The sequence below is a fragment of the Maniola hyperantus genome, chromosome 9 (genome assembly GCF_902806685.2).
Source record: "Maniola hyperantus chromosome 9, iAphHyp1.2, whole genome shotgun sequence".
NCBI lineage: Eukaryota > Metazoa > Arthropoda > Insecta > Lepidoptera > Nymphalidae > Maniola > Maniola hyperantus.
This window is the reverse complement of record NC_048544.1, coordinates 7,847,742-7,867,098: the sequence shown is the minus strand read 5'-3', so window position 1 is coordinate 7,867,098 and position 19,357 is coordinate 7,847,742. Positions and strand designations below refer to the sequence as shown.

Below are 19,357 nucleotides of genomic sequence, written 5' to 3'. Positions count from 1 at the left end.
GTTGCTAAATCAATGTGTGTAATGATGAACTACATAATTATATCGAGAAAAAACATCCAACTAAATTGTTTAACAAAACTTTAATATTCACAAATATCTACAAAATAAAATTGGCATTTCTGTTTTATATAAAATAATCTAATACATTCTTTACACTCACAAATTACATTGGCTAAAAATATTTAGTGACAAGCGGGTAGTTTAAAAATATTTCTATGCGTAAAATTGCTAAAGGCCTGGACAGATATAAAGTGCGACATTATCTTGCTTCTATAGAGCTGAATCACATAGAAACGATTCATATTTAAGTGATCAATCGAAGCGTTTCTCGAGATGTTCCTTAAAGTCTCGAGCACCAGACGGAGGCATCAGGTTTTCAAATCAAATGTATATGTAACAACATATTATGTAATAGTACGCGGCAGAAAATATTGTACATCGACCTTTAGAAATAGCTATCGGTTTTGCAGAGCGTTGTCTGTCGTTGAGAGCGACAAAACGTAACATAGTTATAAGTGACAGAGAACGCTCTACAAAGCTGAAATCTCATTCTACAGGTCGATGTCCAATATTTCTTGCCGGCTACTGTAATGTGTTTGCGCCTTCAGTAATTGTATAGATTGATATGTACCTACTCTAAAATGGGTAATATGTATATTTCTCAAAACTTTTCCCCGGTACGCAGCGATGGTTTATATTATAGCCGTCGACAATCGCCATTTCTTCTTCAGCCAACTCGAAGTCGAAGACGTTTAAATTCTCTTCAATCCGCGATTTTGTAAAGGATTTTGGTATTACTGGAATCTCACGCTGTATCTAAAAAAAAAATGTTGCAAGAGGGTAGTTTTTTTAATTCAGATAGAAGTTGGCCCTTGATTGTAATCTCTCCTAGACGTGATGAGTGAAGGGGTATGGCAGTTTTGATTAAACCCAACACTCCTTTGGTTTCTACATTGTAGTTTGAAAACATTTTCAACAATGCGTGAATTGACTACAGGACTGGGCAGATACAAAACGCGGCGAAAAAACCATTTACGAACTGTACAAGGCTAACCGCTGTGACCGTTGTACTATGTGTCTTAACTTAAAAAAAAACAGGAACATTCTCAGTTCAATGCGATTTTTTGTACGGAAAAGCACTTTAGCAGTGAATAACAAACTTACCAAATATCTCAAAGCTATTTGCGCGCGAGTTTTGCCATACTTCTTAGCTATTTCTCCGAGTTTTGCGTCAGTTTTAATGGCATCTTTTCCTATGAACTCCGGCCTGGCTTCCGATATAAGGCCCAGTGGCGTGTACGCTACAGGTATCACAGAGAGCTTCCTACAAAGATTTACAAGCGGATGCTGGGTTAGCGTTGGACTTATCTGAAACAAAATTGTAGATAAATGGATGAACTTAAACAATAAAAAATCTTACAAGGAACAAGCTCAACGATACACGCAATACACCGCCCGCCCTCCCACTACTAAACATGCAGGAAAAGCAAGGAATCGCAAAGTGCACTTTGCAAACCGTAACAGTTTGTAAACAATATTAATGATCCCCTAAACAGATTCAGTATTCGACCGTACGGTACTATTTCCAATTACCTCTATTTGGTTGACAACAGGTTTAATTGCAGCATTATCACATAATTCCTGGATTTGTTTTTCATTAAAATTAGAAACGCCTATAGATTTTGCAAGACCCTGTTTTACAGCCTCCTCCATACCTTTCCATGATTCCAGGTAACTAATTGCTGTATCTACGCCATTTGCCTGCCAAAATCAAAATAAGAAAGTTTTTGTAATATAGCCTTAGCATAATCATGACATTAATTTGACTGTACCGTTATTCGAAGCTTAATTATTAACTAGCTTATGCCCGCGACTTCGTCCCCGTGGACTGCATTTTCAATCCCCTATTTAACCCCCTTAAGAGTTGACTTTTCAAAAATCCTTTCTTAGCGGATGCCTACGTCATAATAGCTATCTGCGTGCCAAATTTCAGCCCGATCCGTCCTAGTTTGAGCTGTGCGTTGATATAGATCAGTCAGACAGCTTTTCATCCATACTAATATTATAAATGTGAAAGTGAGTGTGTCTGCCTGTCTGCTAGCTTTTCACGGCTCAACCGTTCAACCGATTTTGACGAAATTTGGTACAGAGATAGCTTGCATCCTGGGGAAGGATATAGGCTACTTTTTATCCCGGAAAATTGAAGGGTTCCCACAGGATTTTTAAAAACCTAAATCCACGCATACGAAGTCGCGGGCTAGTTTTATATATTTGGATATGGGATAGGCATTTAATTTCTCGCCTTTATACATCTATCTTACTCTATCATTTTACGGTCATTTTACATGGCATTTCTGATTCGTGCTCAGGGATGTGTGAGAGAGAAGATACAAAACGCACGAGTAGAAAAGATAGCGCTCAACAAATGTGATAATTTAGATACTTATTATGTTTTATGAGATTTTTAATAAGATTTTTCATTGATTTACGTACATTTACAGAAATAGGCCAATGTATTAAATACAAGTCGAGGTAATCCAATTTCATTTTCCTTAGCGATTCTTTGAGAGTTTCAACTACAGCATCTTTGGCATGACTGTCATTCCAGAGCTGAAAAAAGACAAAAGCTAAAAAAAATCCGGCCAAGTGCAAGTCAGAATCGCGCATCAAGGGTTCCAGTGTGTCAGTCGTATTTTCGACATTTTGCGTGCAATGTCGAAAAAATTACGTCCCTCCCCCCCTCAGGATTTTACAGAAAAAATAAAATTAACGCTCTATTATAGTTTTTAATTTCTACAAAGTTAGTTTTGCGTTTCGTTAGTAAAAGTGATTCTTACCATTATACTTCTTCTGTAGTACGGAACGCTCGGAGCGCGAGTCCGACTCGCACTTGACAGCTTATTTTACCGCGGTCTTGAATTTCAAGTATGTACCTACAAAGAGGCAACGAGCCAAACCTCTGGTTTTTAGACCGCGGTGATAAGTGCTCCATTAGTCCTTTATACCTTTTATACCTTTGTCCTGTGGGCTCGCTGATGTACCAACTAGCAGCGGTTTTACTCGCCAATGGATCGAGCACATTATATTACAAATAGTTCAGTATGACGCGGACGACATGCCGTGAAGAACCTGTCGCGCTTGGAGTCCTTTAAAGCCTTTAAGTTAAATCTAATAATTGAACCATTTACCTTATTAGTTACGAATAAATCCTCCCTTTTCACCAGCCCTTCATTAATTTTGTTTGCTATTCCTTCACCTACTTCTACTTCGTTTTTGTATGACGATGCCGTGTCTATGTGCCTGTAACCCAGCTCTATAGCCCATTCCACGGCTTGCCGGAACTGCCCTGGTTCTGCCTTGCGCTTTAATATTAATAGACTAATGTAGGGTACATTTTATCCCGGAAAATAAAAGAGTTCTCATTGGATTTTTTAAGGCTCATAAGCTGTTTAACCGATTTGACATTGACTTTTATCCCGGAAAATCAAAGAGTTTCCACGGGATTTTTAAAAAACAATCCATGCGGACGAAGTCGCGGACATTATCTAATAATTCATAATTTAAAACACTGGTCACAAATAACGCGTGCTGTATGATTTTGTTCAAGCGGAGACGCGTTTTGCTGCCCAGTGTTCTTCCTTAGTTTCAATTTGACATGCAGGTGAAATGGAAATCACTATAAAGGAGCTGCTGGCGTGAAGCGTTGCTGCAAAAACGTTCAATATGGCGGGCGTATAGGTACACATCACTTGTTGTCTTCGACCGGCTCACTCGAATCTACATTATATTTAAGTACTAGCTTATGCTCGCGAGCGGCGAGTTCGTCCGCGTGGTCTACACAGAAACAAACCCCCATTTTACGCCCTTAGGGGTTGAATTTTCAAAAATCCTTTTTAGCCGTTGTCTGCGTCGTAATAGCTATCTGCATGGCAAATTTTAGCCTGATCCATACAGTATCTTGAGCTGCGCGTTAATAGATCCGTCAGTCAGTCAGATTTTCTTTTCAAGTAGGTATATATTATGTAGGTACATACCTATTGGTATAGATTAGATGATGCGCGCAATTTCGTCCACCTGGGTTTAGGTTTTTTAAAAATTCCAAGGGAACTTCGATATTTCGGATGCAAGCTACCTATTTCTGTGCCTACTTAATTATCTTATAGGTAATACCCGCGACTTCCTCCACTTGGATTTAGGTTACCTAAAAATCCTGTAGGAACTCTGATTTTCCGGGACAAAAAGTATCCTAGTTACCTACTATGTTCATCCGAGGAATGCAAGCTATCTCTGTACCCGTCAAAATCGATTAAACAGATAGGCTGTGAAAGTCTAGCACACAGACAGACGAACAGACACACTTTCCTTTATCATTAGGTAATAAGTAATGCATATTATGGATTTTCTTATTAGATGATTATAGCAGGTAGGTACCTAAGCAATTAAAATAAGTATAAGAGAGATAATAATTATCTACTTACCGAATAGGTTCCCAATCCCACCATAGGCATTTCAAGACCATTATTGAATTTTACATTTTTTACTTCCGAAAACATGCTCAGCTTTTATTGGTAAATAGCTATAGCTACCTAGATAATTACTAAAGGGCTTTTGAATTTCGTTAATCTGAGGTATTTTTGAAACAGGTAGGTAGGTATAGCGACTTTAATATCCTGAATTCCTGAAATTAGGTAGGTAAGTAATTAGTACAATGGCTCAAAATTAGGGGCAATTAATAAGTATCTATAGCCTACCTAGGCTAGGTACCTAGGGTAAAAATAATGTGATTTTGACTTTTTAACAAAGTTGCGTAGGTACCTACCTACCTACGGAAGGTGCCCGAAATTAAAAAATTGACAGTGTTTCTCCGAGCTAATCTTCGAAAGGGCGAATTGTAACAGCCTGGCTAGGTAGTACCTATAGAGTAGAGTACTTTACAAGGAGCCATCCAAGCTTATTACTGCACGGTATATAATATTACAATACAAATCATTGCCACCACACGAAGTTATAATAGGTCACTTACCACTTTACAATACCTTCTACTACATACCTACCTACTTTTTATTGTGTCTCGACCAAGGTCTCGACTTAGGTACCTACTGATGACGTGATGAGTGTTAAGGAAGCTAACACAGCATTTAGTATTTAAAATCAAAATCTCAGGCAACCACAAACTATAATAATAATATGACTATCTACGGTTATCCGTTATCAATAACCTCTCTAGAGATAATAAATTATACCTACCTACTTGTGATTAACATATTGATCTAAAGCTGGCTACATACGTGCAGTTATAACTGAACAGTACTGTTGATGTTCAGCAGTTAAATCGTTAGTAGACACGAAACTTACAACTGTACAGTTAAATGGCCAGTTAATAGCAAAGAAATTTTAAGTAGGTACCTACTAATTTTATGCTAATTCTTACTACAACTATTACTTTCCATATCCATGGTTAATAGTCAGGTGCATGGTCAGGTGATAGTCAGTTAAAGCTGCAGTCTAGGCTTGTCGAAAAAATATCGATACATCGATGTATCGATATTATTTGTTCGATATCTCGATATTTTTCGATATATCCATGTATCGATTAAAATTCCAACTATCGAAAAGGTATAAAAATCGATATTTTTTTCGGACCGACAAACAAAATGACTTAGGTTTTTACTATCTATTTTCATTCAAAATATCGATGTACGATCGGATTAGGCTCCAAAAGGCTAGAACACAGAGCCGTAAAAAGAAAACTATCGAAATCATCTCTTTAAAATGATTATTATCCATGATCTAAGACTTTCTAGTTAAAAATTAGAAATTGTAGGTACCGATATATCGATATTTTTTTAAATATCGACTTCGATATATATCGATATTTTTTTGCACTTCCGACATCCCTACTGCAGTCTGCACAGCTGCCATAAGGAGCACCACAGATTAAAATAAGAGAGGAGCACCGTCTACGAACAGGCCACTGGTTGTATCAAAAGGGCTAGAATCCAAAGCCGTACCTACCTATAGTGGTTACCTATAATGGTCTGTGGTTATCTTTGGCTAGTTGGTCTGTGGTGAAAAAAAAAGCTGTGGTCTGTGGATTTTAATCCTAGTTTTTTCAGGTTTTTTTCTCTCGAGAGAGTACCTAGTATGTTCCTTGGGGTTTTTTAAAATTTTCATAAACATTAAATTTCATTTTAAATACCATATAATAAAAATAATGTCATCTCTCGAAACAATCAAAGATGAAGCTTCGGTTTCAGTTATAAAGTTCCTGAAAGCAAACGTCCCAAAAAGTGACCATGACAAAATAGAAAATGAGTTGAAGAAAGACTTTTTACTAGCTAAGAAAAGAAGTAAAGACCAAAAGGTAAAACAGAAACGAAAAAAGTCTCATGTTCTTACACGGAAAGAGAAGAAAGCTCTCGGTTTTTATGCTATTCCAAGAAACAGCATTAAGTACAGTGACGCGGTGCCCTTAAATCACATTTGGTCTGATTATATCAGTCAAATGACAGAGTTAGATAAGCTTAAACCAGACAGCGCTAGCAAAAGTTGGGAACAGTTTACACAAACTATATATAAAGCTGATTTTCACGGGAGTATGATACAAGTTGTGCGTTCAAAGTGTCCTAGCTATGTTGGTAAAAAAGGTATTTGTATTATGGACACAAAAAATACCTTTAAGATTGTATCAATAAACAATCAAGTGACTACTTTACCTAAGAAGGAATGTGTTTTTGAAATGTGTGTAAAAGATATAAAAATATGTGTTTTCGGTAAACATTTATGTGTTAGACCTGCAGAACGATCAACTAAGAAAGTGAAAAGCTGCTTGCATCCTGACTTATAATGAGCTATATTAAGTATAGTCCGCGACATGTTATGGCAATCGGGGTGAGGTGGGGGAACCCACAAGTCACCTGCGCTCCCACTGGGTTAGCACAGGGGCTGTGTGGGTGTGCAGGGCATTCCCTCTCCGATTGTCATTTCAACTTGTTGCATACTTTAACTAAAATTTTTAAACCATATTCATAGTTCAAATGAAAAAAGGTGTTTCGATTAAAATTCAGTGGAGAGTTGTAGTAATGAGATTTATATTTTAAAATAAACAATAATAATTTATTATGTAGTTTATGTTACATACACACTTCATTCTTTATTATGATTCAGTGTTTGATGCTGCATGAAACAAAAATATATCTGACTTGCTTAACAGAACTTAAATCTAATTTTTATGAATATAATGGGGCCGATTCTCTTGTACACATATCTCTAAACTATATTAACGAGTCTAAATCTAGTGCTATCCTTTTCCGCAAGCAACATTATGAAAGGGATAGCAATACAAAGATTTAGATGTGTCATTTTAGTTCAGGTTTGAGTTTGTGTACAACAGAATTAGCCACAATGTCCATAAGCTGTCTGCCATCTATAAAAATGTGAAAACAAACACATCAACTAACATTTCCTTAAATTAATTTATAACTTTATACATGCATGATGAAATGCAGCTGGAAATGCTTAGATAAGAATAAAATTAATAATCAAATAAAAAAAGGATTTTTCATCTCAGCAAATTATCAAAATAAATAAAGAAACAAAAAGGTTCTTAAGATGTTTATCCAATTTAAGGAGTACACCGCTCCAAGAAACGTGGGTAGAGACACACTTCACGTATGTGGTATCTATCGAGAAGCCAGCAAAGGAACCGCTCCAGGCCAAGACCATATCCACCGTGAGGTACGGAGCCAAATTTACGTTGATCTGTATACCAGTAGTATGGAGTAGGGTCAATTCCTTCACGCTTGTATCCTGCAAAAGAGTCATGTATCTTGTTAAAATATTTGCTTTAGGTGCCGTCTCCACGGGCGAGGGAATCGCAACGAGTCCGACTCACTATCGGCGGCGATAGTATCACCCTGTGGAGATAGGTCTAACTATAAGAGTTGTATCGAATTTGTCACAGCGATACTATCGCCGCGATTCTCTCGCCCGTGAAGATGGCGCCCTAACAATATGCAAAAGTAATAATGAAAGTATATTTAAGGATGTAGAAATGTCCCAGAAACAGAATTTAAAAAGACCCAGATTAATGTCAAATAAAAATTGTGATAAAATTCCCGCAAACTTATCAGCACAGCAAACTGAATAAAGGCATAATCGGAAGTGATATAGATCACATCTTACGGTTTTTATCTCCTGTAAAATACACTTCGAATTAAATTCGATTACACCTTTTTTCGATTGGGGCGTCGTTATTTATTAGGTTAAAGGAGCGCAAGTGATGAAAATCTTACCTTCTAAGAGTTCTTCGTGGTCCCATATCCTCATGGATCCACCGACAATTTCCCCGACGCCCGGCATCAGCACATCAACGGACTCTGTAAGGCGCCGGTCCTCGGGGCACCGCGGCATGTAAAACGACTTGATCTCTGCTGGAAACTTGCACAACAGAATTGGAACTCCGATTGCATCCGTCATCTTCCGTTCAGGGCCTTCCGGAATATCCTAAGATGAAACGTGTTTTTACAGATTGGAATAAAAAATACTATTTTCAATGACTACTCAAAAAACAGCTTATCTCAAAAAATTGCACAATTGTCTTGGGAGAACTTAGTCATTAATTTATTATTCCATACAAACAATTGATTAACCTACATCAACAAATGATAATATAATAATCTAATAACAGCAGTGATAGCCTAGTGGTTAAAACATCGTGAGAAACCTATATGCCTGAGAGTTCTCCATAATATGCTCAAAGGTGTGTGAAGTCTGCCAATCTGCATTTGTCTAGCATGCTGGACTATGGCTAAACCCTTCTCATTCTGAGACCCGTGCTCAGTAGTGGGCCGGCCATAGGTTGATAATGATAATCATGTAATATTACGTGTATTATTATTTGTATATATAAAATTCAAAGTCCTGATTGACTGACTTATATATAGCAATGCACAGCCTAAACCGCTGGTCCTAGAGACAATGAAATTTGGAGGGTGTGTTTTTTGTAAAGAGTCTACTAGGCAAGGATTTTTCGAAATTCCACCTTTAAATGGGAGTTAGTTTGAAATGTATGTAGTCCATGCCGGCGAAGTCGCGAGCATAAGCTATTTAGTCATATAAATAATTATGCAAACTTACATCTCCAAATTCATAAAAGGTTCCATCATCTTTGGTGATGTTGTTTTCTCTGAGATATTCAATGGCCTCAATGTAGGTCATTCGCTTGAACGGCTTTTGTGGTGGCTGTCAAAATAGAAATGGTAGAATTGTCAGGTGACAGCACTTCATGCAACAATAATAACAATAAGTAGATATATTAGGCTGGAACCAATAACTTCGTAGGAATAAAATTATCAGGAAGGGTAAAGACTAAGGTACACTGCGAAATTTCACAGCGCGATTGTTTCAGCAGAATTCTGACAAGTAAATTATATGAAGTGGTTTTCGCGCGTTTATATTCGCGATTGCGTGCAGGTCCATACAATTTCCATATGTCACAGACTTCTGCGGATAGTAACGCGGTGAAAATTCATAGTGCGGGCTTTCCTTAACCCCTACAAGTCTATAGAAAAGTTGCAATATTGTAGCACTCGTAAAAGTTGTTACCTTAAACTTAGGGTTCAGTTCATGCACAAGATGGCCTTCAGGCGAGGCCAGCACCCTGTCCACTACATCCACCACCATATCCTCGATTCTGTCCAGCAACTCCTCGAACGTGATGAAAGCAAATTCTCCTTCCACGTGACTATATCTGATACACAAAAAATATATACATATAAAGGCCTGCTTGTCATATTTTTTTTACTATATAGACTAGCGCTTGGCATAGTTGTGACAACGCATATCAATTGACTATGATTTTTAAGCAACGTTGACCTAAGTTGGTGCTGAATGGGTGGCCGACTTTGGAGGTCTGAATTTGGCTTCGTCTGCGCCATACCTCGGAGAGCAAGTTAAGCCGTAGTCAGTAAGGTTAAGGAAAACATCGTGATGATACCTGCATGCCTGAGAGTTCTCCATAATATTCTCAAAGGTGTTACAAGTCTGCCAATCCGCACTTAGCGAGCGCGGTAGACCACATCCAAACCTTTCTCATTCTGAAAGAGGAGACCCGTGCTCAGTAGTGAGTGACGGATTGATAACAACATTGTGCATACTCACTCGGCAAGATGTCTTCTAGTTCGCGACTGTTCGGCGCGATACGACTGCGCGATGCAGTACACATCCCCCAGCGCTGCCAGGCAGGTCTCTAGGTACAGCTGCGAGCTCTGGGTTAGGTACGCTTGCTCTCTGTTCATAAATCAAATGAAAAGTTATGATTTGTCCCGCCAATCTAAATTTTATTTTATTCATTTACAAGTTAGCCTTTGACTGCAATCTCACCTATTGGTAAATGATGATGCAATCTAAGATGGCATAATATCATCAGAGCAAATAGGTACAAGCAAATGTCTCTCTGCAAACTTTAAAATCTCCAGTTGTAATTATAGTTCCTGGCATTTACATAGCCGCATCTGACCTAGGATGCAAGTGCCAGCCCGCGCAAGTATTGTTCCACGCGCTCGTGTACTGTGTAAGCATGTCGCACTCACACTAATGCAGATAGCGAACGCGGGGTACGGTGCTGCGCACCCCACGAAACCCCACTTCAAGAAAAACTATTATATTGGCGCGGACTATTCGCAACGCAGTCCCACTACCAAAAAATACGGTAGTAAACCAATTTTCAACTTTAGTAAACTTATCTAACAACCTTGGCTTGAAGAGCCTCTAAAGTGGATGGCAAAATTTAGAAAAGAAGAAGTTAAATGGGATCTTTTGTAGGATAGATAGCAGGCATTGTTTTTCGAAAGTCCGAGATATACAAGCTACATATAGCACATTGCACGTTGTTCCATACAGATGTCTGTTTTGGCGGATTATATAGCGAATTAAGCTTGTAATTCCTTGTATAAATGGAATCTTACCCGAAGAAGTCAAATTTGAATAGAGTAGAACCGCCCTCGCACTGGGTCTGCACGAGCGTCGGCGGCTGCACCTCAGTGTATTGACGAGACGCGAAGTGTTCGCGGAAGGCCTGAGTGACAACTGCACGCATTCTCAGAACCTTCGTTGTGTTCTCGCCGCGAATCATTATGTGCCTGGAATACAATAACAACTTATTGTCGAAACTTGGGTCAAATCTATAGAGCGTATGACTTACTTCAAACAAAACAGAATACACATTAATATTATATTGTTGGTGCAAAATCTGGTGAATCTGTCACATTTTATCAAGTAAAGTCTGAGCAAAGTCAAAGTATTCACTACGGTTTCGAAAATCCTGTGTAATTTTGTATGAACATTACAATAAAATCAAAGCTTATATCATACAGTACGCCTACAAAGCATTTTTGCTTCCTGTCTGTCTGACTGTAGGTCTTATAGCTGAAATGCAAAAAACCTTTGCAAAAAAACCTTGTCCTTATAGTTACACACGCGCACTGCCGTAGCGTAATCTTGAGAACTAAGGATCCAATTTTGGAAATTCTTTCACTGCTGACAGCACACAGTGACACACACAAACATTATTCCCGGGTGCTTTAGGCTAAGTTTTATCACGCTGACGAAATCGCGAGAAAAAGCTAGTTATTTATAAAATTATCTACCTGTTATCCAATTGGACGTCGGGAAGAGCATCCTCGTTCAGAATGGCGTCCGCACCGCCGGGTGGGGCCAGTCCGATGAGCTCCCAGTAATCTACTGTCAGCTCATGACCTCCTGGTGCCTTGAAATCGACGAAAAAAACACAATACAGTGCACACAATACTAAAAAAAGAACAAGAGGCATATGACTGAATAGTATAAAATCAGCTGGGCTTGTATATTTTAATTTTGCCTATACCACAGTTCACGACAGTTAGGGAACTTCTTACAAAACGTCCAGGCTTCGACGTCACTGACAAGCGTCAAATGTTAGTACATTTAGGTACTCGCATGTAGCCCTATTTTTCTATGATTTCACTTCACCGTAGGTTAATTTGGATTATTTAATTGGCCCCCGCCAATTAAATAATACTATCACAAGCCTGGGTCATTTTAAACATGGCATGATATCGCATTTTATAACTTTTTATACTCCTCATACTTCTATATACTTGAAGAAAATTCCGTAATTAATTAAAAAACTATATATGACATAGGTATAGCGTTTCACCTACACCTCAAGGAAGCTTCTAAATAATTATAGTAGTCTAAGGCGCACGTGGCGCTATGCCCAGATAGACAGGGGGTTAGAATCCTGCTGGTACCGTAATTTCTAACATGAGTTTTTCAAAAATACTTTAGCTCAATAGTCAATACCTATTACCTACTGCTTCTTAAGATACTTACGATTTTCCCCTCAGGCACAACTTCAAGCTTTCCATACAGAATAACAGATGATTCCGTAGAGAGTACTAGTGCATTGTACGTTTGGCAAAGAATGCCATGTAGAACACACTGCAAATAGCCAGTACCATCTCGTAACGTTAGAAAGGCTAGAGCTTTGCCTTGACGCCGCAACCTGTGAACCCAACCACGTACGCATATTCTTTCGCCGCGGTTTTCACCAGCTTAAATATTAAAGGGAAAAGTGTGTCAGAAAATATAGAGTAATAAAAAAATAGGATACTATACTTTTAAACAAAAACCGGCCAAGCGCGAGTAAGACTCGCGCACCAAGGGTTCCATACTATAGCCTTATTCTTTCGACATTTTGCACGACAAATAAAAAACTGTTACTTATAAAAATAAATAAAAATCTGTTTTAGAATATACAGGTAAAGCCCTGTCATATGATACCCCACTTGGTATTTTAATCTTACTTTAAAAGTTAAAAATACTAATAAAATTTAATTATTTTTTTGTGATGTAACCACAATTTCACGGTTTTCAGATTTTTCCCCCTACGTGTGCTATAAGACCTACCTACCTGCCAAATTTCATGATTATAGGTCAACGGGAAGTACTCTATAGGTTTCTTGACAGACACAACAGACAGACAACGAAGTGATCCTTTATGGGTAACTTTTTCCCTTTTGAGGTATGGAACCCTAAAAAGGATCCTGATTTCATACACAAAGAGGTTTGCAGTTGGGTTGGTTGATTATGATATATCTAAAAGATTGGTTGACACATGGCAACTTTATTTATTTATAAATAAAGTCACCGTAAACTAAGTTCTCAACCACAATTATTATGTTATTCAATTAATATCCTTTATATCTAACTTTTTCTTTTTGGGAAATAAACTTTCTTTAACCTAAAATACTGCTTAAGTGTAATAGACATACAGATAGATTTACAGTCTGCAAATCTTACATAAGTCAAATACATGACACATTACTGCAGTCTTGTTGCATCATCTTCTATCTTTAATATAGCTATAGTAAATGTATTATATTATATATAAGTTTCATCTAATTTCCTACAACGGTTCCCAAATTACAAAAACAGAATATCATGAATCTGTATTGACTATAATAGTCTTACATATTAAGTAAATAAGATTATAACATTTTTTTAAACAATTAATTTGTGCCTTGGAAAGAGTAAATAAAATTATTCCAATTTTTAAACATACCAGCCAATATCTTTACAATCTTAGCTTTGGGCAGAGAGGGATCTTGTTCTAAGACAATCTTTTTTGCCTCTTCCAAGTTCTGCACTCTCTTTTCATCTTTCTCCTCCTCCCCTTTGGCTTTATCAGCAGCTTTGTAGTTTTCCCTCACCCAGATTTTCTGAATCTTCTTCAACTGTGATTTAGCAGCTACATCATAAACTTTGCTATCATCTTTGGAATCAACGTATATGGTTGGGAATGGTTCCTTGCCTGCATGACGCATAGCTTGCAAAACAGTTTTAAAAGGTTTCTGTGATGATCCATCTCCAGTCTCATCACTCCCATTTTTTTCAGATGTGTACAGCTCTTCTACAAAAAGAGATTCAAAAAATTCCAATAACCTTTTACAACTTGGCGGTTCCTCTTTTCAAATACCTATTCAATTCACAATATTATGCTATGTATAAGTAATTGCATTCCGCATATTGGTGGAGCCATATTCACATATCCTTTTTTATCTATCTATATATATAAAAGGGAAAGGTAACTGACTGACTGACTGACTGACTGACTGACTGACTGACTGACTGACTGACTGACTGACTGATCTATCAACGCACAGCTCAAACTACTGGACGGATCGGGCTGAAATTTGGCATGCAGATAGCTATTATGACGTAGGCATCCGCTAAGAAAGGATTTTTGAAAATTCAACTCCTAAGGGGTGAAATAGGATTTTGAAATTTTGTAGTCCACGCGGACGAAGTCGCGAGCATAAGCTAGTATTATATAAAAGGAAAAGCTGACTGACTAACTCACTCACTCATCAATCAACGCATAGCTCAAACTACTGGACAGATCAGGCTGAAATTTGGTATGCAGATAGTTAGCTATGACACAGACATCTGCTAAGAAAGGATTCTTAAAAATTCAACCCCTAAGGGTGTAAATAAGGGGTTCGAAATTTGTGTAGTCCACGCGGACGAAGTCGCGAGCATAAGCTAGTATGACTATAGATAGACAACACTTGTCAAATAAATACTGAGCCAATCTCATCAATTTAACAAGCTTTTCTATACTAGAATGGATGAAATGAAATATCCATCTGCAAAGGTTTTTAGACAACGAGGTGTGGATACAAAGGATACAAAAGGTTTGTATCTGCTCAGGTAACACCCACCACAAGATATAAGAAGATGGTCATCTTGAGACATGAAAATTGAACATTATGAATAAAGCCTTTACCATTTGTCGTAAAGAGGATTTTTTCAAACAGCTGGGTCCATTTAGTACGCAAGCGTATTGCCGATTGCGTCAAATTACCCGAGTATATTTTAATAATTTATGAAGAAAAACCAAATTAATATTCAACTTTTGATTGTGCTCAAACTTTGAATGAAGATGTAATCACTCGTTTGTAGAATAATTATCTTATAAATTGTAAAACTTATTGCAGTAAATCGATATAAAAAATGACTAGGTTAGTAAAATAACTTACTCACCCATCGAGAGCTTTTCGATGTCTGGCATTGTTAACACTTACAACTGTAGTCTGTACTTAAAAATTCACTGTGAAATAATAATAATAATGATTACAATAATTATCAATATTAAAGTGCACAAATTGTTTTCTGCCCCCGACTGCCCACGACTTCAGAAAGCTAAAAAAAAAGCCGATGACACTTGACAGCCGATGACCGACACGCCGACAGTAAACTTTGACAGTTGACAGCTGTGGTTGACAGTAGACAGATTTGGATTTGTTGAACAAGTAGGTATCGATATGTCGATAGGTACTTTGTTTTCTATCTACGTAGTACCTAGTACTTGCAAATTCTTTGTTTTCTATACTTCGAAACCAAGTTCGAGACCTTTTGACGATTATAATTTCGATACATCGATATAAAATGTCAAGTATCGAAAATATAGGTACACAATACGTGACACAAAGTGATTAATGACGTCACATGGCGTAAACGCATGGAGTGCGTAAACGACTAATATTTTTGTTTTTTTAGGGTTCCTCAAAAGGAAAAACGGAACCCTTACAGGATCACTTTATTGTCTGTGGTTGTCTGTCAAGAAACCTACAGGAGGCCTTAAAGGACTGTTTGACATCCAGGGCCGTAAAAAAATTAAAAAAAAAAACCCTACAGGGTCAAGAATCATGAAATTTGGCAGGTAGAGTAGATCTTATAGCAGACATTGGGGGAAAAATCTGAAAACCGTGAATTTGTGGTTATATCACACAAAAAAATTAAATTTTGGTCATGAACTAATAGTTAATAATTTATATTTTCAATTTTCGAAGTAAGATAACTATTAATAGCAAGTGGGGTATCACAATATTATGAAAGGGCTTCACATGAGCATTCTAAAACATATTTTTATTTATTTTTATGCATCATAGTTTTTGAATTATCGAAAATACGATTGTAGTACGGAACCTCAGTGCGCGAGCCTGACTCGTACTTGGCCGGTTTTTTAACATACAAATTACAAACGTCCTGTGCAAACGTCTGTCGTCTATCTACGCATACAAATGCATACAATTAAAATTTTTGTTTACGGATTGGATTACCTTAAAACAAAAAGTAAATAAAATCATGATTTTTTTTAAATTATTCTCTTAGCGCGAATTTTCGCGGCTGGATCTAATCAAACCACCATTCATAGCCTTCTAGCTTCATAAACTACCTACCGCTATACAAAAAATCAATTCAGTTTATTACTACAGTCCAAGACCCTATTGAAAAGTGTAATTTTATCATTGAGCCTATGTAGAGTATCCACTATCCATGTTTGCTCTCGTTATTAAAATAAGACAACTCGTTTAAAAGGTTACAAGTTCTAAATTTATTGAACAAAATACAAGTAGGTACGAGTACTTAGTTAGTATGAATTTCACAAAAGTTGAAGGAAAACTTAGTTCTTCATTTCTCTGGGCTCTCTGGGCTTTCTGGGCTTTCATTTTCTTTTTCCCTCAGACGTTCTCCACAGTCGACTTTGCTTTCCCAGTCGCAAAACTGGGACTCGGTGTTAAATAGAAGGGGATCAGGGCATGCGATTTCAACTGGTACTCCACGGGCACACATGTATAAATGACTACAATATTCATGCGGGACAAGTAAGCCATCAGATCCGGTACGAGCGCAGATAGTGGCTGGATCAGCATCTCCGGATTCAGTAATCGGGTTTGTTGTTGGAGCATTCGTTGCTACTCTGTTTTCGCATTCCACTTGGTTTGGCCAATCACATACATTCTCATTAAAGTTGAACATAAGTTTATCTGGGCATTTAAATTCAATCGGCTCACCATTAGAACATTTGTAAAATTTATTGCAATCTTCGTGGGGTAGAATTTTATAAATCATGTTATCTACAGGGCACCCTTTTTCATTCAGTTCTATTTCAGCGCTCTCCTCGTCGCATACAGCTATGGCGACTACGCTGAACAGAATAACGCTTGCAACTGAAAAAAATTGGTTTGGTTAGAATGAATCGTCAAATCACTATACGTATGTAGTTTATAAATAAGTACTTAATTGCATAAAATATGTATCGTTAAAGCCATACGCAGTGTATGGGTAAGTATATCTACTGTTTCTACGATATTATGGTATGGGTAGTACGTGGAACAGCTTTCCCCGTAGAATGGTCACTAGTTTGGTCATGACCGAAACATCACCAAACTAAGGGAGAGTCAATTTACACCAAACTTCAAAATTTCCATATTTAGCAAACCTGAGAGCTTAGATTTAAAAGTTGCCATCGCGCACTGCTCTGCAATCGACTTATCAGGGGTGACGTGACACGTGATAGCGAGAAAAATATTTAGGAAAATTTTCTACTGCGATCAACAATGGGATCAATAAAACTTATGCATGTTGATTGGAGGTCTCCCATCAAGATTAATTGAATTCGGATTTTCATAATTACTATTTATTATATCACCTATGTCCAGCAGTGGACGTCTATCGGTTGATGATGAAGATGATGACGATATCACACGCAAGCCTAAAATACACTTGATACCTGATGTTCACAATTGGAACTGAAAATAGTCATTTTCTAGATCGGCACCGTGAAAAACTTCGTAACACAGAAACTACTTGAAAATTATTATTCCCACACATCGATTTTTTCAAATAATACTTAATAATAATAAATCATAAATAGGAAACCTTACCTTTTATCATTTTGATCATTTTCACTTGTTTATCAATACAATATAATGGACCAAGCAAAAAATTGCACGGTATTTATATACTTTTCAAAGAGCATGTAAATAGATAGGTACCTATCAGTTTGTCAAATAATATCTCAAGGTACAAGGTAAGTATTAGATAAAAAAAACATAAAAGTTAATCGAAAATTTGAATTACATTAGGTACTTAGTACCTACTTTAAAACGTTAAACTAGTTCAGATAAAAATATAACATACTACGTCGCCTTTTCCATGTAAAAGCATGACTAAGGTACCTAGGTAAAGTAGAGTACTTATAGGTACTTAACTAAATAACAATTTAGATAGAGGCAGTTCTTACATCCTCTTAACTATGTGTCATTGATGATCACTCTTGAAAATCCACCAAAGTAGTACCTACACAAATTCACATAATTAAAGAAAATCTAATAGGTAGCTTATCAGACTGAGATTTGAATTCAGCAGGTCAATACTATTCATAGACAATTCTTTTCCGAATCGGCTAAGGAGAGTGAGTCACTTTGAGGGTGACTGCTAAAGTTGTCATAGTAAATTACTGTTAATACCACATAATCATGATACATAATAGTTGTACATCATCATAATCAACCCATCGCCGGCTCAGTACAGAGCACGGGTCTCCTCTCAGAGTGAGAAGGGTTTTGGCCATAGTCTACCACGCTGGCCATGTGTGGATTGGTAGACTTCACACACCTTTGAGAAAATTATGGAGAACTCTCAGGCATGCAGGTTTCTTCACGATGTTTTCCTTCACCGTTAAAGCAAGTGATATTTATTTACTTAAACGCACATAACTCCGAAAAGTTAGAGGTGGTGTCCCGATAAGAAAGCTTAGGAATGAGTTGCTTAATAGCTTTATGAATAAGATTAAAAAAAATACCCAGCTGAGTTTGTTGTGGACTCTTCTCAGATACCCCTTTGGTACCCTCATAGCTTTAGTTTTAAGTAATATCACCACTAAATTATCTTACAAATCCAACAACCGACCATCAAAAAGTGTAATTTATTACTTATATTTTGAATAAAATATTTGATTTTGACTTTGAATAATTTTTAATCGGATGAGTAGGTAGTTTCGGAGATTACCGCGTAGGTACATTCAAATTCCAAACTTTTAAACTTTACCTACTTTACTTGTCTATTAATAATTTATTATTGCTTGAAACCTCACTCTTGTGTCCAGCAGTGAAAATCCACAACTTAAAACGAAGACGACTTGGTATTTACTTTTAAGCACAATCTTGGAGGATAAAACCTAATGTGTTCTTTCAAAATACGAGACGTAAGCTAAGGTACCTATATACCTATGATGGTTTTATATTTTCGCTGTAGTTTGTAATAAAATAAATATGCATAATAATACTATAATTATTATCATGGGTGCAGTCACGGGTGTCTGCTAACTCAGTTAGGTTCAATAGAGTAAACATCGATATATTTTATTTTTCTTTTGTTGGACATGTAATTATTACTACATTAGGACAGTGGCGGACTGGGTCGGGCGGCGGTGGTCCGTCTTGTTCCTCGAGTCTAGGAGGCCTCCAAA

General features: G+C 37.2%; 4 protein-coding genes across 9 annotated transcripts; 1 reads left to right on the top strand and 3 right to left on the bottom strand.

The window, feature by feature from the left end:
- Positions 1 to 61: 61 nt before the first annotated feature.
- Positions 62 to 5,181, bottom strand: LOC117985362 (aldo-keto reductase AKR2E4-like). 6 transcript variants are annotated; one of them, XM_034972059.2, is made up of 7 exons: positions 5,024 to 5,181; positions 4,479 to 4,678; positions 3,189 to 3,362; positions 2,494 to 2,610; positions 1,594 to 1,761; positions 1,165 to 1,368; positions 62 to 816 (listed from the first exon to the last, which is right to left on the bottom strand). In XM_034972059.2, the coding sequence occupies exons 2-7, from the start codon at positions 4,551 to 4,553 to the stop codon at positions 637 to 639; spliced, it is 918 nt and encodes a 305-aa protein (XP_034827950.1). In that variant the 5' UTR covers positions 4,554 to 4,678; positions 5,024 to 5,181; the 3' UTR covers positions 62 to 636. The 6 variants fall into 6 exon arrangements, with proteins under 6 accessions (XP_034827950.1, XP_069356889.1, XP_069356887.1 ...); XM_069500788.1 differs by having other exon boundaries at positions 5,055 to 5,181; XM_069500786.1 differs by lacking the exon at positions 5,024 to 5,181 and adding an exon at positions 4,824 to 4,947.
- Positions 5,182 to 6,073: 892 nt separating this feature from the next.
- On the top strand, positions 6,074 to 7,119 carry Pop4 (ribonuclease P/MRP subunit POP4). The gene has a single exon (XM_034972064.2). It carries the CDS (start codon positions 6,215 to 6,217, stop codon positions 6,845 to 6,847), a length of 633 nt encoding a protein of 210 aa, XP_034827955.1. The 5' UTR covers positions 6,074 to 6,214; the 3' UTR covers positions 6,848 to 7,119.
- AsnRS (asparagine--tRNA ligase) lies at positions 7,072 to 15,248 on the bottom strand. Its single transcript, XM_034972054.2, has 10 exons — positions 15,085 to 15,248; positions 13,604 to 13,951; positions 12,373 to 12,593; positions 11,649 to 11,767; positions 10,968 to 11,141; positions 10,162 to 10,290; positions 9,607 to 9,751; positions 9,139 to 9,243; positions 8,295 to 8,505; positions 7,072 to 7,809 (listed from the first exon to the last, which is right to left on the bottom strand). Exons 1-10 carry the CDS (start codon positions 15,110 to 15,112, stop codon positions 7,625 to 7,627), a joined length of 1,665 nt encoding a protein of 554 aa, XP_034827945.1. The 5' UTR covers positions 15,113 to 15,248; the 3' UTR covers positions 7,072 to 7,624.
- A 1,267-nt stretch (positions 15,249 to 16,515) lies between these two features.
- LOC117985226 (uncharacterized) lies at positions 16,516 to 16,863 on the bottom strand. The gene has a single exon (XM_034971915.2). It carries the CDS (start codon positions 16,861 to 16,863, stop codon positions 16,516 to 16,518), a length of 348 nt encoding a protein of 115 aa, XP_034827806.2.
- Positions 16,864 to 19,357: the final 2,494 nt, after the last annotated feature.